This window comes from Chiroxiphia lanceolata, chromosome 10 (assembly GCF_009829145.1).
Source record: "Chiroxiphia lanceolata isolate bChiLan1 chromosome 10, bChiLan1.pri, whole genome shotgun sequence".
Lineage (NCBI taxonomy): Eukaryota > Metazoa > Chordata > Aves > Passeriformes > Pipridae > Chiroxiphia > Chiroxiphia lanceolata.
The window spans coordinates 17,110,607-17,127,766 of NC_045646.1; the positions used below are offsets into that span (position 1 = coordinate 17,110,607).

A 17,160-nucleotide genomic window follows, 5' to 3' on the forward strand; every position below is an offset into this window, starting at 1 on the left:
AGCTCATGCCTCATGCCCTGGCACTTCTTTCGAGGTCGTGGCAGTCAGTGTGACTCATCCCTGACTCTTACAAACATGCAGCCTGAACAAGAAAGTAAAATCCTACAGCCCTGGGTGATTCAGGTTTTCAAATACCCTCAGGCCACACACTGGTCAAATCCAGACATCATCTCAAGGTAAAAGATGACCCCTGTCCCATCAGTGTAGTGCCTGTGCCAGAGGCTTCTCTCTGTACCCCATTGTGGGTTCTTCCATGGCTGTCCATCCTCCCAGGTAGGACCCAGAAGATTTCCCTCCTCCCAGCTATTTGCAAAACTTGCATCCACAAGAATTAGTCTATGCCCACATTCCTTTTTTTTCACCTACACAGACAACTAAGACTTCTCCACTGGAGGAGCAGGACTTCTCCATGAGAGGGCCATTTGAGAGAGAGACATCATTTGCAAAGTGTCCCATAAAATGTGCCTGATTTTCTGCTTTTAGACATTCAAAAGCATTTCATTGTATCAGTGACATATAAAACTATGTAAAATCACTGTCACAGATACAGTAGATTGCACTCCAAAAAGTTTTTGCACTTTCTAATTTCACAAAAACCAAACCTTAAACAATTCCTGACCCTCACACACTTACCAGTCTACTCCCACCTGCAACTACTTTCTCATCTACACTGACCTTACAAATCCTTGGGGTAAGAACAGTCTTTGTTCTACACATATTGTCTACCAACATAGGGACCTTATTTATGACTATGACTTTTAGACAACACTGCAATCATTATTGTGGTAGATCCTAGTGGCCAACATTAAGAAGGTTTTGGATCCAGTGACTATCCCAAGCCTTATTAAATGGGATGGTTAAACATAAGGAGCAATTAAGTCCCATTAAGTGAATAGTTTCTCGGGCAAAAATAGAAGCTACCATCTAAAGTAATAAATAGTGTATAGAAAGTCCAAACCAAAACCCCATGGGGCTCTGATTACAGAGTGAGTGGTATGGGACTCTTCCCACACAGTGGACATATATTTTGAATAAAGAAAAAGATCAAGTATCAAAAAGGAACAACCATAACCTTGGCTCCAGGAGCACAGAAACAGACATCTCAGAGGCATTGCACTGGCTTGTAGGGGAACACTTGGCATTTACACATAGGGAGAAGAAAACGATTGCCACCCTTCCATGAATTGTTTCATATGTTTTGCTATTCTATGTCCAAAACACACAATAGACTTTCAGAACTTTGAAAAATTAGAGGAGAAAAGAGGGACAGTCACATCAGAGTGGCAATTAGCACAGTAGTTAGATACACCCTTCGAATGCAAATGTGGGACGGCATGCCCCCTGAGATCTTTAACCAGCAGCCCAAGGGGATCTTTTTTCCCTTTGGTGAAGACACCAAGCATGACAGAAGCTGGATCTTTCATTGCAAATCCTTGTGCATTAGAAGAACTACAATAGCAGAATCACCAGAGTTTGATGTTAGTTCCAGTTTGAGATTCATCAAGGAGTGCATCTAGCAAAGGTTTACAGTACTGAGCACTGACGTGGGTTCATGCTATGTAACACATACAAGTTCGCTTACTGGAACACTTTTATTTTTTGTGTTACCATTTCCCTAGCATTCAAACTTGATGAAGGAGCACTTCAGTCCACAGAGTTCTCCATCTACCTCCAATGACTGTATTTCTTATGTATAACGAAAGTTAAAAAAAGACTACTGTGATCAGATATGAAACAGTGAATCCTGATTTATAGGTGCTCATTTCGCAGCAGCAGAATTCATTAACTGCAGCAATCAGGAACCCAGCTCTGCTACAGTGCCTGACAACTGCAGGGTGTTTTCTGACTCTTTGAACTCTTGTACACTACTGCTGGGGAAAATGGCAACTTTAAGCTGACAACAATAGAAGAGCACAGATGCTTTGTTTATGCTCACAGAGTATTTGCTTTCAGATGCACATTAGCCAACTAAAGCATGATAATGTCAATTCATTGGAAAAGTACTTTGTCTAGGTGCCTTCAAAAATAATTACAGCCATAATGGTAACAATTTACCCTCCTTGCATTCATTAATTACAGGGTGACCACAATGCTTACAAGGCATACAAAGAATACAATATGCTTTATATACACAACTAAGGCTAGAGACATTACGAGCATTGTTTGTGATATTTAGTTGACCCAATTCAGAGTTATTTATTAACTTAGACATGAGACAAATACATAGCTGTGTTGCTGAAGAATGCTCAGTACTTGTCAAAATTCAATTTTAAATTATTCCTCTAAAGCTTTGTATATTTCTTACAATGACCTTAAATTGCCCTTAAACTACAAGGTATTGCTCTATTGACACATGTGGAAAGCAGCCAAATATGTACCTCAGCTTTTTCTTTGTTGTATTCCCCTTCCATCATGATTTTGTTTTAAAATGGAATAATTAGAATGGGTGTTTGGGATTTTTCAGCTGGAGTACAAAATTAAATAACAGTTGCCCTGAAGGCCTCACATCAGTTTTAATGCTAGAATTTTTTTTTTCATTGTGTGCCTTCAGATTGCATTTTGGTTGGCACTGAAATCCTGATTCTTAAACAAAATGTTATCTAAGCTGTTGTGTGGAAGAATGGGGATTTAATAAAGGAGTCTGGAGCAAGTCTCCTCCTTCTCCCTTCCTCCCTGCCTTCCCAGCTCAGGGCAGGGGTGGTGGGAGCAGCCCTGGTGTGTGCCACTGCCCTCCTTGCAGGTGTAGGATCTGGGATGCGGGATGCACTGGTGGAATGGAGTGGGCTGCACTGGGCAGGGTGGGCTGGTGGACTGGGCCTGACCCCCTCTCAGCCCAGGGCTGAGCCTGCCTGTCCACAGCGGGATGGGGGTCAAAGCTCCCACAGCACCCAGCTTCTCTTCCCTGGCTCTAGGATAAACAAAACTTTCCCTAATCCTTTTGCATCAGCCAAATCGTTCATTTTGAACAGCTGCTAAAGTGCATTTTTGCCCAGGTCCCCTCCAGCATGGACCCAAACAGTACTGGGGGGCTTCCCTCCTGTCCTTGCTCACACACCCCGACGTGCATGACACCTGTCCCAGGCCAGTGGGACACAAACACAGTGACAAACCCTCCCAGCTGCGTATCCAAAGTGAAAAATCTGCTTCTTACTTCCCTACCTACATTAATACATTGGAAAAACTGTGTTGGAAAACTCCTGGTCTCTTGCTTCTCCACTCTGCAAAAGTTGGATTTTCATGTCCTTAGCACAGTTCCGTCAGAGAGGTCAAACACCAGCACCAGACACCAGCCTCTCCCAGCACTGCTGCCAAGGCTGCTCCCCTGGGCAGGAGGGAAGGTGCCAAAAGTGTCATATCAAAGCGTACCTTTCAGCAGGATCCAGCCACATCCATACTTTTTCTCCCAGTGCCCACGGATGGAGTGTGAAAACCTATAAATGCCTACAAACCAGCAATGGAAATCATAATGACTGTTATCTGTCCAGGAGCCTCTAACACACACAGGGCAGGAATGATCCCAACAAGCTTTCCAGGTTAATTAATTGAATTAGCAGGTTGTCCAAGGGAACAGACAAGCAGCTCTACAGGCACCTCTCTTCATACCATCAATGGGAAAGCTGTATTATACCCCTGATTTAGAATACTCAGAGGTAGGTAGGTCATATGGGGAAAGAAAAGTACTATCTCAACTTGTTGAATGCTCAGGTAGATACCAGGGAAGTAATGAACTGAGCTGCACTTTTTTTTTTTTCAAAGAAGCCACAAAAAAATTCAGTGTTGATGCTGATATATTTTCTAGCTTTTTCTTCATTCCTTCAATGCACGTTGAAACTCCATAATTCATAACTGTCCATGTATCTTCATTCCCTCTTCTGAGTTATTCCTTCTAATCTCAGCATGGCTTCTGGATTTTACTTTGATCATCACTGTGAAGTTTAAATCTTCTTTTCTTGCTTAAATTGGAGCTAGATATCACTGCCCGGTTTTCCCCACAAGAAGACACCAGACTTTAAGAGGTATACACATCCTCAGAATTAAGATAGCATACCTTAGAAAAGCACAGTACTGTCTGGCCACTGAAAGGCAAATAACAGGCAGCATGAAGAGAGGCTGCCCATTTGCAGATAAGGTACACAGATTTGCAGAAATCTGTTTGAAAATAGGCTCTGTTTTGCAGACAAGCTTAAATACCAAACTCTAGCTATCAGCAGTTTTGTTTTCAAAGACTGTGTTTTCCTTCAGGCCAGGGATCTTTGTTATAAACATGCACTACTGTGCTGCTATGCAGCTTAGTACATGGGATTTTCCAATCACTGTCTCCATCTTAATGAAAATGAACCTCACTTTCTGCAAATTCATTTGCAGAAAAAAATCCATATAGTTATGTCATCTCTTTTTTCTTAAAATGGAAATCAGTGGCTTTTTTGCTGTGCTGAAGACTGTTTTAGAGAAGCATGGCAGTGCTACATAAAATCAGAGATGATTTTATGTACATTAGAACTCTGGATGTGAGACACTCTGCTCTCCAGCAGAGGGACTTCCACAGCCCAGCTTGCTTGAAACATTTTCTTCTTTTGTGACAGACATGCTCAGTGCACATGAATCCTGTGTGCGACAGGGACGTCTGAACCCATCGACAGAATGTAATCCTTTGTTACCCTGAGGTGAAGAATGATAGGAAGCCAAGGAAACTGTATCACAGTGATGCCTGTGACTCCAAATCCTGCTTGCTTTACGCAAGTGAACAGTTTTGTTCACTGTGGGGGTCCCCTGACAGGACTGAGTATATACCACTACAGGGGCAAACACCTGACCATACCTGGTACAGAAGCCTCAGGCACCAACACAGAGGCTCCAGCAATATGGGTGAGCAGCTATTTATTGGGGCATCTGTGGACCATGATGTTTACTGTACTTTATAAACCTCACATGTTGTTAAATTCTACTGTTCTCTATCCACTTAGATGGCTACAAAAGACTGTTACTTGACTAAAAAAGACTGTTTTCATTCCCATATAAAGGCCAAATACAAATGGACTTTTACTAACTCTAATGTTAGTCAGACAATTCTTATCTCTAAGATATAACTTGCTGTACTTTCTAGAGTATTTTTCCATTCCCTGTAAGCTTTCCGTGAACACCAGAGAATCTTTATAGAATGACAGAATCACTTAGGTTATAAAATGCCTTAAGATAATGAAGTCCAACCATTAACACAGCACTGCCAAGTCCACCACTAAACCATGTCCCCTGCCACATCTACACATCTGTTAAATACCTCCAGGGATGGTAGGATGGACTCAACCACTTCTCTGGGTAGCCTGTTCCATTGCTTGACAACTCTCTGTGAAGAAATTTTTCCTAATATAAACGCACTGTATCCTAATATGTGCATCTAAGTGGTATGGCAGTTCACTGACCATTTCCCCTTGGATTATGGGGGCTTCATTCTGCCCCCTGTCCCTGCCTTCCAGTTCAGGGGGCTGGTACTCAGAAAACAACTCATCTTTCTATTGAACACTGAGGCAAAGAAAGCATTAAGTACCTCAGCCTTTTCATCATCCTTTGTCACTATGATTCCTTCCACAGCCAATAAAGGATGGAGATTCTTCTTAGCCTTCCTTTTGTTTCCAATATATTTTCAGAAACATTTTTTATTGTCTTTTATGGCAGTTAACAGATAATGTTTTAGTTGGGCCTTGACCCTTCTGATTTTTTCCCTGCATAACCTCATGACACCCTTCTCCTCCTGAGTTGCCTGTCTCTTCTTTCCAACTTCATAAACTCTCCTATTTTCCTGAATTCCAGCTAAAACTCTGTTCAGATAGGCAGGTCATCTTCCCCACTGGCTCATCGTTTAGCACATGAGCATGACCTGCTCCTGCACCTTTAACATTTTCTTCCTTCTTTCCTTTCTTTACGAGGCAATAGGTGATATCTAGAATGCTTCTCTGCTACTTAAACTCCTCTCTTTAGGATATTTATATTAAGAATATTAGGAAATATGGCTATATGCTACTTTTGTAGCTCAAAAGTATTTCATGCTTCTGCCATACTAAACTTCCAAGCTCCCCACCTGGCTACCTCTGCTACTTCCTTAATTTCTTAAACTTTGTCCTTTCACAATCAATAAATTCAGCTCCAAGATAAACTTATGTTTATCTTTCATTTTAAATTGAGACAATTCAAGATTTCATCCAAGGCTGCTTCCTGCAATCAGTTCTTTCCAAATGCTCTCCCCATTTCCCAGAACTAAGAACAGAATGGCAGGCTCTCTATCTGGCTCAGCATGTTGGTAACTGTTCTCTGATACTATCTACAGAATTTTTAAAGTATTGTCCATCAGAGACCAGCTTCATAATTCTCTGATCATCAGCCCTTTCTGTTTATTTATAAGTGATCCCTCTAATGCTTACCATCAATACACCATAAATAAGTTCTGTGAATACTCAGTGGTTACTCTTCACAATTCCTACACCAATAAGCAAGCAAAAAAATAAGAAAATTAGGCATAGGGGATTTAATGTCAATAGTTACATAGTTAGCCAATATTTGATTGGAATATAATATAGGTTTCCTTAGATCAAATCTATTTTTAGTTACTAAACATCTTCACCACTTCTTTGAATTATTGTTTTAAAAACAATGGGCATTGAGAACTCAGTTCCAAAACGTTTTCCCCAAATTAAACATTCTGAAAACCATCAGTTTGGTATCCATGAAGATCTGAGAAAACCAATTCACAGCCACCTGCCCTTCCCAGATCTTGAATCCCTGTATGAATGTCAGCTGCATCCATCTGATCGACAAAGAGGTGGATAACACAATGTATCCTTTTAATCTTTTGGAAAGTCTAACTGCTCATTACAATGTGGTTAAGGAAACCAGTATCAATACAATCAATAGCCACAGCACACGAAAATAGATACCCTGTATGCAACAATCTGTCAGATTGAGGATGGGCTAACAACCCAGCCATTTGAAACACATTTCACCCCTCACAGATTATTTGCTCGTTTAGATGGAATAGGTGTTGAAAGAGCACAATCAAAGTAATGTTTTTATCTGCCATGGAGATAATCGGACTTCTGCCATTCCACTGAAATCAAGGTTAAATCAACACCTTTAAAAATTATGTTATCATAACAAATGGCAACATAATAGATGGACTATAAGATATTGTCAGCTTGAAGGGAAGACTTAAGGAGAGAAAGCTTGCACTAGTTTTTCTTGGTTTTCATGAAGTCATGACCATACCATACATTATTCAATTAACAAGATCACCCTCCTACAGTCACTTGAAAATTCCTCTTATCATCTTTGTTCCTTTCTTCTGTATGAATTGAGGTGGATTTTCCCTCCACAGCTTCAGTGAACTCTGGCTGCAGCTTCTAAGAGACTCATTATCTCTTCTATCACATCAGCTTCTGCTTTCGAGGCTTATTGTTTAGTTCTTAGTATAAAAATGAGAGACTGAAATCCCTTCAAAACACCCAAGGTGCCTTTCCCATTGAGTAAACAGCAAAGCATCATCTCCGCTGTAAGACCCATTTAATCAAAAATATATACTACATGAACACTGGGACACTGAAAACCTTTGGAAGTGCAATTACCCTAATTTCTTCCTTAGATGAAGGAACACTTGACGTGTTATTTAAATGGGCCGTCACTTTGAATCTCCATTATGGATTTGATTTGCTTATGTACAATATGCTTTAGAAATGTGCATGGTTCTGTCAGGCTTCGTGTCCTGCAGGGCTCAGAAGTAATACAATAGCATCAGTTCATACAGGTTGCAGAACGGTAACCTCTATGGACTAGGCTGGCCAAATATTACCTTCCTAACAAGTAGCTGGCTGTCTGGAGTGAGTAAATCAACCTTACTCTTATGGTCTTTACTTTGGCCAAGTTGCTTATAGAAGCAACTCGCCCAGCTACAAACAATGCAAATATGTGATTATTGCAAAGCAGTCCTCAGGGAGTTTTCCACTCAAACCTCACAGACGTTCAATAGGATTTTGGGGACTAATTCCCTGAAAACTCGCCGTCTAAATAAGAGTGCCTGTGTGTGTGCATATACATATATGCATGTGCACATAAATACATATATGTTCGTGTGTCCTTGTGCACACATACACCCCCCACGTATGCAGTGATGTGAGGGCCTGCACACATGAGTGACGTGATACCAGAGTGCTTTGACAGAAGGCATTCACATGACGTTTAAGCGAAACCTCTTCTCTCAATTGCTACTCTCAGTTAGTTCTGTCAAACCAATAATACAGGTCTGTGCAACAAAATGTTACAGTATCAGTATTAGCATATAAAATAAAGGTAAGTATAGGTTTCCCATGTCTTTATTTCTTTTCCATTTTCTCTCTATTGGAGAAACTTGCCAAACCCAAACACTTCTATTTCTTTCTGTGTGGTGGTTTTGTTTCTGATGAGGAAAAAAAAAGTATCTCTGTTTAAGATAAAAGGAGATGTTGCCCCTTTGATTAGTTTTTCTGATTCCTAATAATATACAATAAATATAACTACAGTGGACTATTTAATAGTCCTGTAAGCATTACATGGTCTACAGCTGAAGAGAGGCTAGCTGCCTTAACTAAACAAAATCACTTGCTGTAAGAGCAGTTTTCAGGACAGTGATAAATCACAGTGTAATACAATCATGCATTAAGCTCCAACCAAATGTGAGACTGGCACAAATATTAAAGTATAACTGAGCAGAAGTCAAGTATGTACAAGTCATTGACAAACATTGGTGTAAGTGCTCTAGACAAGACATTTAAAAGAAATTTACATAAAAACAAATTAAATTTATCAAAGTTTGATAAATTTCAAGACAGTAAAAAAGTACAGAAAACATGAAAAAATAAAAAGCCCAGACAGTTCATACAGTACAGTTTTACTACATTTATATTACAGAATGAAGACAGAAAAAGATATAAGGAATTAAGAGCAAAGAAAATTCTGCTGGCTGTGGCCAGTGGAATTTCATTGCCAATGGGAGATGCGCACACACAGATGCACGCACAAGCACAGAAAATAAAGACAAAAACCCAAAAAAATCATTTACTGTAACAAATGACAGACACAGAGGTGAGAAACATTTGGCATGTTGCAGCACATGGAGTCATTCACGATTGGCTAACGATGGTACCTGGCTCGGCTGAAGGTCACTGGGTTGCCTGAGCGGTGTCACAGAGGGAGGAGGCACACCTGATGTGGATGCAGACCGACCTAATCTGCAGCTTGCTTTAGACTCTGGAAAGGAAGAGAGTAGAAACACCAGTGAACAGGAGGTGGGTTACTGCTGCTGTAAGCTGAAAAATGCTGGATGCAGGATTCCCTTGAAATGAAGAATCCAGGCTTGGTTACTAGTTAAAATCTCAGGCATTTAACTGAATCACGAACAGAAGTTGAGATCAGAAGAAGAGGGATTAAGACAGAACCCATTCCATGTCCTGGCCTCTCTGCTCTAGCATCTCTGAAGCTGAAGTATAGAGCATAAACCAGCAGACAGACAGGAAGAACATAAAAGAAGCATTCTTGTTGCCTCACCCCCAGTGCCTTTTCTACCCCTCTTATAATACAGCAGTGATTAAGGGAGTTACAGCGGCTTCTGGTTTCATCTGTCCCTCTCAGAGCTGAGGGACATGGCAGCCCAAAGACTGACTGTGCTGAGGGAAAGCATGAAATGCCAGAAAATGAAAGAGGCAGTGTATGAAGTGTTGAGGATACTGTCACACTTGGGTTTTTGGAATGACACCAAAAATACTTGGAAATCTGATGTCAGTGGTAGTAAATTGAGAGACATAATGTAGGAAGAATGGAGACAAATCAAAACACCAATAGTGGCAAAGTCAGCTACCCAGAATGAAGGTGATAACAGAAGCAGAGGTTACCTTGAGAGAAAGCTCCATTTCGGAGAAGAATTGCACAGAAATTACACAGTTATTTAATTTTCCTTCTGCTCTTTTACATGAAAGCATTTCTAAGAAGGTTCCCCATTGATTTCCAGTGCAGGTTATTATTGTGCATGCTGACATGAGGTGACTACACAGCTCAGGAGGCTTAGATGCTGACACCCACGTGCTACCCCAGCATTCAACACCCCACAACTGTCTTTTCCTGAGAAACGGGTCTGCCTGTGTCTGCCCAAGAAATTCTTTTGTCCCTGCCTTTCCTTTATATGGTTGAGGAAACACCTCTCAACCCATGACTTGGCTCGGATCAATGTGTTTATTCTCCTCATGTTTCATAAACCTTCCTCCCAACCCTGCATCTGTTTTTTCTATTCAGTGGGCAAACACTGAGACCAAGAACATTTGCACTCTCCAGACACACTTTGTACAATAACAGACTCTCACTTTTAGCATTGATAGTATTGCTTTACCAGGAATAACAAGTAATTATAATACCATACCTCATTAGAATTTAAAGAATTTTTAATTTTTTAAGTAAGGTTCAAAGAATTCCTCCTATTCAATTTCATGTTTTCAAGAACAGAGGAAGGACCTATGCCTTGTGCAATCCTGGTTTAGCACATTTGTCTCTGAAGCACATATTTTCTCATGTCTTTTTCTTATGTCTGTCTGAAATTTATTTTCTCCTGCCTCATTTACACTGCTACCTTGCCTATGTTTGTTCACACTAATTTCTCTATTTCCTATGTGGATCTCCAGTATCATCAGTAGCCACTGGCTGGGCCATTGTTTGAAAGGAAGAAGATGTCTATCGCCAGCACACCCTTAAGGTCACTTGGCACACCTTGGAAACTTGAGGACAGCTGGTACATTACTCCACATACCTGCAACATGCTGAAAGGGGTTCTTCCAATCTCACCGATAATTTCTCATTGTCACCTTAAATGCTTATTTTCCTCAGACATTTCAGAATTCAACACGGTGTGGAGAAGAGCTATCCACTTATGCCAGAGCACTTAGACCAATGAAAACATCTGTATGGGTGAATATTCATCAACTAAATATTAATAGGTTGGTTACCATCCAGCTGGCTGAGCAGCAAAAATATTTATGCTGTTCATCGAATGCATTATTCAATCCACTCACTCCTAGTCAGTCTGTAAACATCCCACGAGTCAACACAGCAACAGGCACAGAAAGGAGCAGACTGGTCTCGTCTGTAACCTTGCCTTTTGTATATAATCTGTTGGTTTGCTTTTTTTGGACTTGGGCAGTTACTCTGAAGGTTGATTAGATTTGTTTTTGTTCTGATTTCACACTGTCTGGGTGCCAGATTTCTGACTGTTCTTTTCAGTAACATATATTAAAAAAAATGGATCTCATTATTATATCTCGTCTCCTGGAATTTTGCTGGAGTTTCAGGGAGGACAGGAATTGAGTCTTTTTTCAGTTGTTTTTCTGTACTGCTAAATAGAGATTCTGTTTCTGCTGTGACAAGCAGAATCAGACACCCAGCACATAAAAAACTCCAAGGCACTGTCTGCCTATGCTTCTGAATTATTTTCTTTGCTTTAGGAAAGCAGGGAGAAGTGTCATAATTTCCAATTTGGATCTATGTGCAACAACAAGAGATTACCATTTTCTTGCCAAAGAGACTCCTTTCATCTGGCATCAAAGAAATAAAACCTATCACACACAGATGAAGTATAACTTCCTTTATCTCCCTGTAATATATGTTACAGTATTAAGGAAACTATTGTGATTTCCATGGTGACTCTCACCAAAAGGTGTTTCAGAGGTGGCTTCATCTAGCTTTTAGGGTTTTTTTTTAAAGTTCAGAAGTTGGGTAGTCGGAGGAATTTTTTTAATATCCACTGGTCTCAGTGGCAATATTTTTAGACCAAAGAAATACTATATTCTACTGTAGTTAGTGGTCTGAGTAACATCTTCACACTGCACACTACTGGGGGGAAAAAACCCATACATAAATTGTTGCATAAGTGATGCAACACAATTCACTGCTCTGTATTCTGCAGCATGTTATTTTTCAGCTATGGACAACCATTTACTGTATTGGGGCTATCTGGGTTTTGATCACTTCTAAGTTATGGTCACTTCAAATAAATAGTTCTGCTTTGGGCTATCTAAAATCTAGCAAGAATTCTTCTTGCATACATAAGTCCACCATCCCATCATGGCCTGTATCTTTATCTCTTGGTTTTCATGTCTTCAGTGGTCATTTCAGTTTGTCTGCAAGGCCTGAATATTGCCACCAATTCTGAGTCTGGAATGAAAATTGGTTTTCCTATTTACTGTTGAGAATCTTAAAGGAAGAACAACTACTGCCAACAAATCTCAGGATGGTTTCTAGTGTTTAATTCATGTTTATCTCTTGTGAATGATATTGAGACAGCTCTGCATTAACATCTTAAATGAGTAGTCTTCAGAAGTCCTCTTTGTGACAATAATTTATGGTGTGAAGCTGAGTTCTATCAGCAATCCTGATAAGCACATAGGGAAGGCTCTGTAAATATCTGTCCCAAACGGGACCCATTTGCTCAGGGTCCATGGAAACTCAAGTTAAAATCCACCTAGCTCCAGCCTGATAAAGTTAGCATGGCACCCCATCTCTGCACTGAGCTTCACTGTGCCTGTGGGTCTTCTCTTTCTAATCAAACCTGCCTGAAAGGGAGCTCCAGGGACTCCACTCCAAACATTGGACCCTCTCTGCATCCACAGCCAGGGGCCTCTAACTAACACTGCTTTAAGCAACTCCAATGCAGACAAGGGCTGACAGCCTAGTGCCAAGCCAGGGAGCTCACAGCAACATGTCTAAGTGCTTCTGAGGAGTGGGGCCAGGGGACGTAGGGCGTGTGAGCATCCATTAGAGATGCCCCTTGCAATCAGTGGGCAGCATGAAGTTTGAATTCAGAAGATTGCTGGGGGTAGCCAAGAAGCTGCAAAATGTTACATTATGCACAAAAATGCTCGTCAAATTCAGTTGCTATATTTGACTGATGGAACTTTGGTGGTATTGTTGTGCACAACTTCAAGGGACGCATCTCTCACGCTGTGACACGACAGGAAAAATGCACTGCTCGCCTCTGGGAGCCAGGTGCAGGGGCAGTGGAGTGCTAGTAGAGGATGGTGGGCTATTGTGCCTCAGTCTCCTATTACGTCACCCACAGTAGTCACAACACTCCTGACGTGCCAGTGGCTGGGACTACAGGAACCTCACGTGAGGCAACCCCACACGTGCAGTCAGTGCAGTGGGACGAGCTTTACTGCACCCTCAGGTTTAAACTGAGTCCCAGCAGTGCCAGTAGGATTACACATGGACATAAGTAAGTGGACACATCCAAAGGGCAGCATTAAGGATGAGAATTTTAGGAGAGGCTCTCCAATGCAGAAATACAGGCTTTCCAGTCACGGATAGGATTGCCTTAAAGTTGTGTTCTTAATCATGTATTTAAGCACTCACATAAATGGCCTGTTTTCCAAACGTGCAAGTGCTGTCATCATTACTAAAGATGTATAGGCTTGGCTGGCTGCATTTGAGACAGGGGTTGTTGTAGGATTTTCCTCAACAAAGCACAGTACTGAAATGTGACAAGATTTATGGAAATATTTTCAATAATTTTAATACCGATGTGCTATGGTTTTCTATATTCTCCAGAAGTACAACAACTCTGCATGATTTTTATTTTTGGATCTTAATGGAAAGAGTTCATTTTCATCCAAGGAAGCCTTCATTCTGCCTATCCTAATCTTAATTCAAAAAAATACTCTGGCTGTCACTTACATTGGAGAAGCTTCTTATCCTGTCACAGTCTCTTCTTTGCACATGAAAAGAGAAATATTGCTTATTTGCTACAGCTGCCAAGAAATGCGTTTTGAATTAAACAAGGTGACATGACAGGCTGAGAGCAATCACATGCTAAAAAAAAGAAAAATAAAGACGAAAAAGAAAACATGCATACTGGAAAAATAAATCACAATGTTATCTTCATACTGGCCTAGCCATGTTGGTTTTCTAAAAAGAGATAAGTAAGCTGAAACATTATTTGAAATTATGAAACATTATGGTGGAATAAACTACATAGTATCCTGTTACTTTAAAAAAAAAAAAGTATTTAGGACTTCACCTGCAGAAACTAATTAGTGCTGAAATAGCACAGCAGCACATCAAACTGAAATGTTTTCACAAAGGGAGCACTGAACCTGTGTACCTCAGTGTTACCAGATATATCCATAGGTCAAAAGCTTAGCAAGTCTCAAAACCAAGTCAGGTAATGAGTAAAACCATGCCTGAAAGGAACCTTCTATGTAAGTTTTGAGGATACTTTGCCCAGAGGGAAAAGCTATTAGTGGAATATACTTTGTATCCTGAGTATGAGTGTTTATTTTCTTTGTAAAGTTTTTGTTGTAGGATTTGGCTGTGTTTGTTTGCTATTTCCTGGCTGTTTTGTAACACGAGTAAGTGTTGGGCATTTTTGTTCAGGTCTTTTATGTGTGTTTTTGTCACATCTAGATACTAGTTTTACTCCAGTAAGGATCCATGTGATCCCACAGCCTGGAGGTCACACACCTGGATTGTGGGCATTGGCTAGATGCCCTCAGTGTACAGCTCCCAGTACTACTCCTTTTATTTTAGGTGACAGGCACTGCTTGGGAAGAGTTGTGTGCAGAGAACATGAATGACCATCGCAGGCAAGGTCTGGACCTCACCAAGCAGGCTGTCCAGTAACAGAGACCTCCAGCATTAAATTGCCTTCACTTGGAGAATCGTTGTGGATTTAGGAGCACAGTGATACTCTGATATTGCAGGTGAGAAGAAAATTTAGGGTTGGTGGGAGTACTCAGTCGTCTCTGCATGAAGCAGACCTAGCTGGAATGAACTGGTATTTTGCTGCTACTCCCTTCCTGTACCTATGCATGCAACTTGCACCTTGGGCTTCCCAGGCATTGCTCCACTCCCAAAGAGCTGAACTTAAATATTCATTACTTTTGCAAATCCAAAATGATAGCCAGTAATTCCAGTGAAGGGTGGGCATTTACTCCCTTCCTGATTATCTACAGTGTTTTCAGGTGGGATACTAATGGCTGGCTGAGTGACAAGCTGGTGGTGCTTCAAAAACAGGACACAACAGAGTATCTGAGGTTTAAAAGGCAAGGCAGTGCCTGTCTCCAGCAGCAGGTGGCAATGTAAAATGTTTCATGGTTGCAGTCAGGAAAAAAGCAGTAACGTTCCAGAAAATACTCTTCAATTCTCCTGGAGTGAAACTGTACAACTTTCTGTTTTACAGATTCCATTTGGCTGTTCACTACAATTGCACTGAGTTTCCTAAATGTCAGCATGCCCCCAAATCACATTGCTTTCCATAAGAAATGATAGGATGCCAAGAAATAGAAAGTGGCCTTGACAAATGATGTCACAGAGCAATCAGGCACAATGATACCTGTGTGTAGCTGACAGTCCAGGCTCTTTGAACAAAATGGACAAAAGTTCAAGATTCTGTTTGGAGAGGGCTCATTCTCTCTCTTATCTTACTAGCAGTTTCAGAGACGGGGAGAACCTACAAAAAATCAGTATTGCCACTCAGGGATTTGTTCAGGCCACCCCAATTCCCAGTTCATCTGTGCCTCAGCAAAGCTGCCTGATGAGCACACTTGAGAAGTCCTTTCACACTTTCTGTTTTTCAGTGGAGTAATTCAACCCCATTTTCTTTAATTTATTCCAACACTGCCCCATTAAATGCCTGTACCAGTGTGAGCTAGGAGGCAGGCAGCAAACTGTGGTATTTCAAGGACATGTCTACACAAAAAAAACCCCAGTAGCCTTTTTTTCTGTTGTCTGTGATGTTGGAAAGAGAGCAACAGCAATGACGACTGTGCTAGGGACTACCTTGATTTTTTACGGTCCTGTGGTAAATCTAAGCTCTAATTCCTAGTGCAGAATTATTTTATCTCCTTGACTCCAAAACACATTTGTATTCATACAGATGTATTAAATCTCTCTTCTTGCATTCTGTTACAGTTCTAATTTAATTACAAAGAATGAACTGTTACAGCTCATGTACAAGTTCACTGAGGAGAACTGTGTACACTTTCAATGCAATGCCCCACCGATTAAAGGTAAAACACGTTGCTCAGGCAACAGTGAGAGACACAGGGGAAAAATATTCAGGGCAGATGAGAGGCAATATTCATCAAATGAAATAGCATAAAACTGCAGGGAAAGAAAAGTCATAATCAGCTTTCAGATTTTAATCATAAAAAGGAATCAAAATTCAGCCAAGAAAATATTTTTTTTTTCTCTGACAGTCCTAGCAATGTAAGACAAAGTCACAGTTAACTAAATCAAGGCATGATTCAACAACTATTATAGTTTTCTGATGCCAAATGAAGGCTGAGGCCAACATGTTTTGTCTGTTTTTGGAGATCAACCAACTCTTTGAAATAAAACTGCTGCAGAAAGGTTGGACAGCAGTGTAATATTTTGCTAAGAACTTACTCTTTAACTTCTTTACTACTCTGCTCCATACTGTCATCTCGTAGAACTGAGAAGGTTGTTACACACCTTTGGTCTAATTATCGGATGTCCCAATACTTTGATGTGGTAGCTTTTAAACCCACCCTTCTACCTGCATTAGCACAGACTCTCTAATACACTGGGAACAGAATTTTTGCCAAAAGCTATGAGCTAATCTGGAAAATTCCTACCTACCAGAAGTCTTTTTGAGAACAGACAAGTAAGAAAATGGCAGTAATACCCAAATAACCTGTGCTAGAGTCATAAGATTAGCAGAAAAGTCACATTTGCTGCCCCAGGAAGGACTATCTGCAGGGTCTGTAGCAAGAAAAGCTGGACTACATGATTGCTGCAAATGATATGTCACATCAGCAAAGACTATTCAAGTTATACACTGAGTTTCAGGTGTCATTTTCAACGATTCAGAGACAATGTGAGTCCCATTATCACACAGGGAAGCAATGCTCTGGGTGAGGTGTGAGCATCTCTGCTGGCTCAGCAGTTTGAAGACTCATCTCTGCCACTCACTGCCCAGCAGATCCCTCTTGCAGGAATGATTTCTTGTTTGAGTAGCTCATTCATGCTCTTATGCTTACTGAACATTGACCATGAGGCTTCAGTACTATATATGCCAACTGTTTTTAAAGTGGATATTTTTCCCAATCCAACTAATAAGCAGTGAAGTTACTCTTTTAT

The 17,160-nt window shown here is 40.7% G+C and overlaps 1 protein-coding gene across 5 annotated transcripts in view; it reads right to left on the reverse strand.

Annotated features, from left to right (window-relative positions):
- Positions 1–17,160, reverse strand: part of NYAP2 (neuronal tyrosine-phosphorylated phosphoinositide-3-kinase adaptor 2) — a 134,440-nt gene that overhangs the window by 18,647 nt on the left and 98,633 nt on the right. For all 5 annotated transcript variants that reach the window (XM_032697809.1, XM_032697811.1, XM_032697810.1 and 2 more), the window contains one exon: positions 9,167–9,270. In XM_032697809.1, the coding sequence (XP_032553700.1) occupies positions 9,167–9,270 (104 nt within the window). The remainder of the gene's footprint in view (positions 1–9,166; positions 9,271–17,160) is intronic.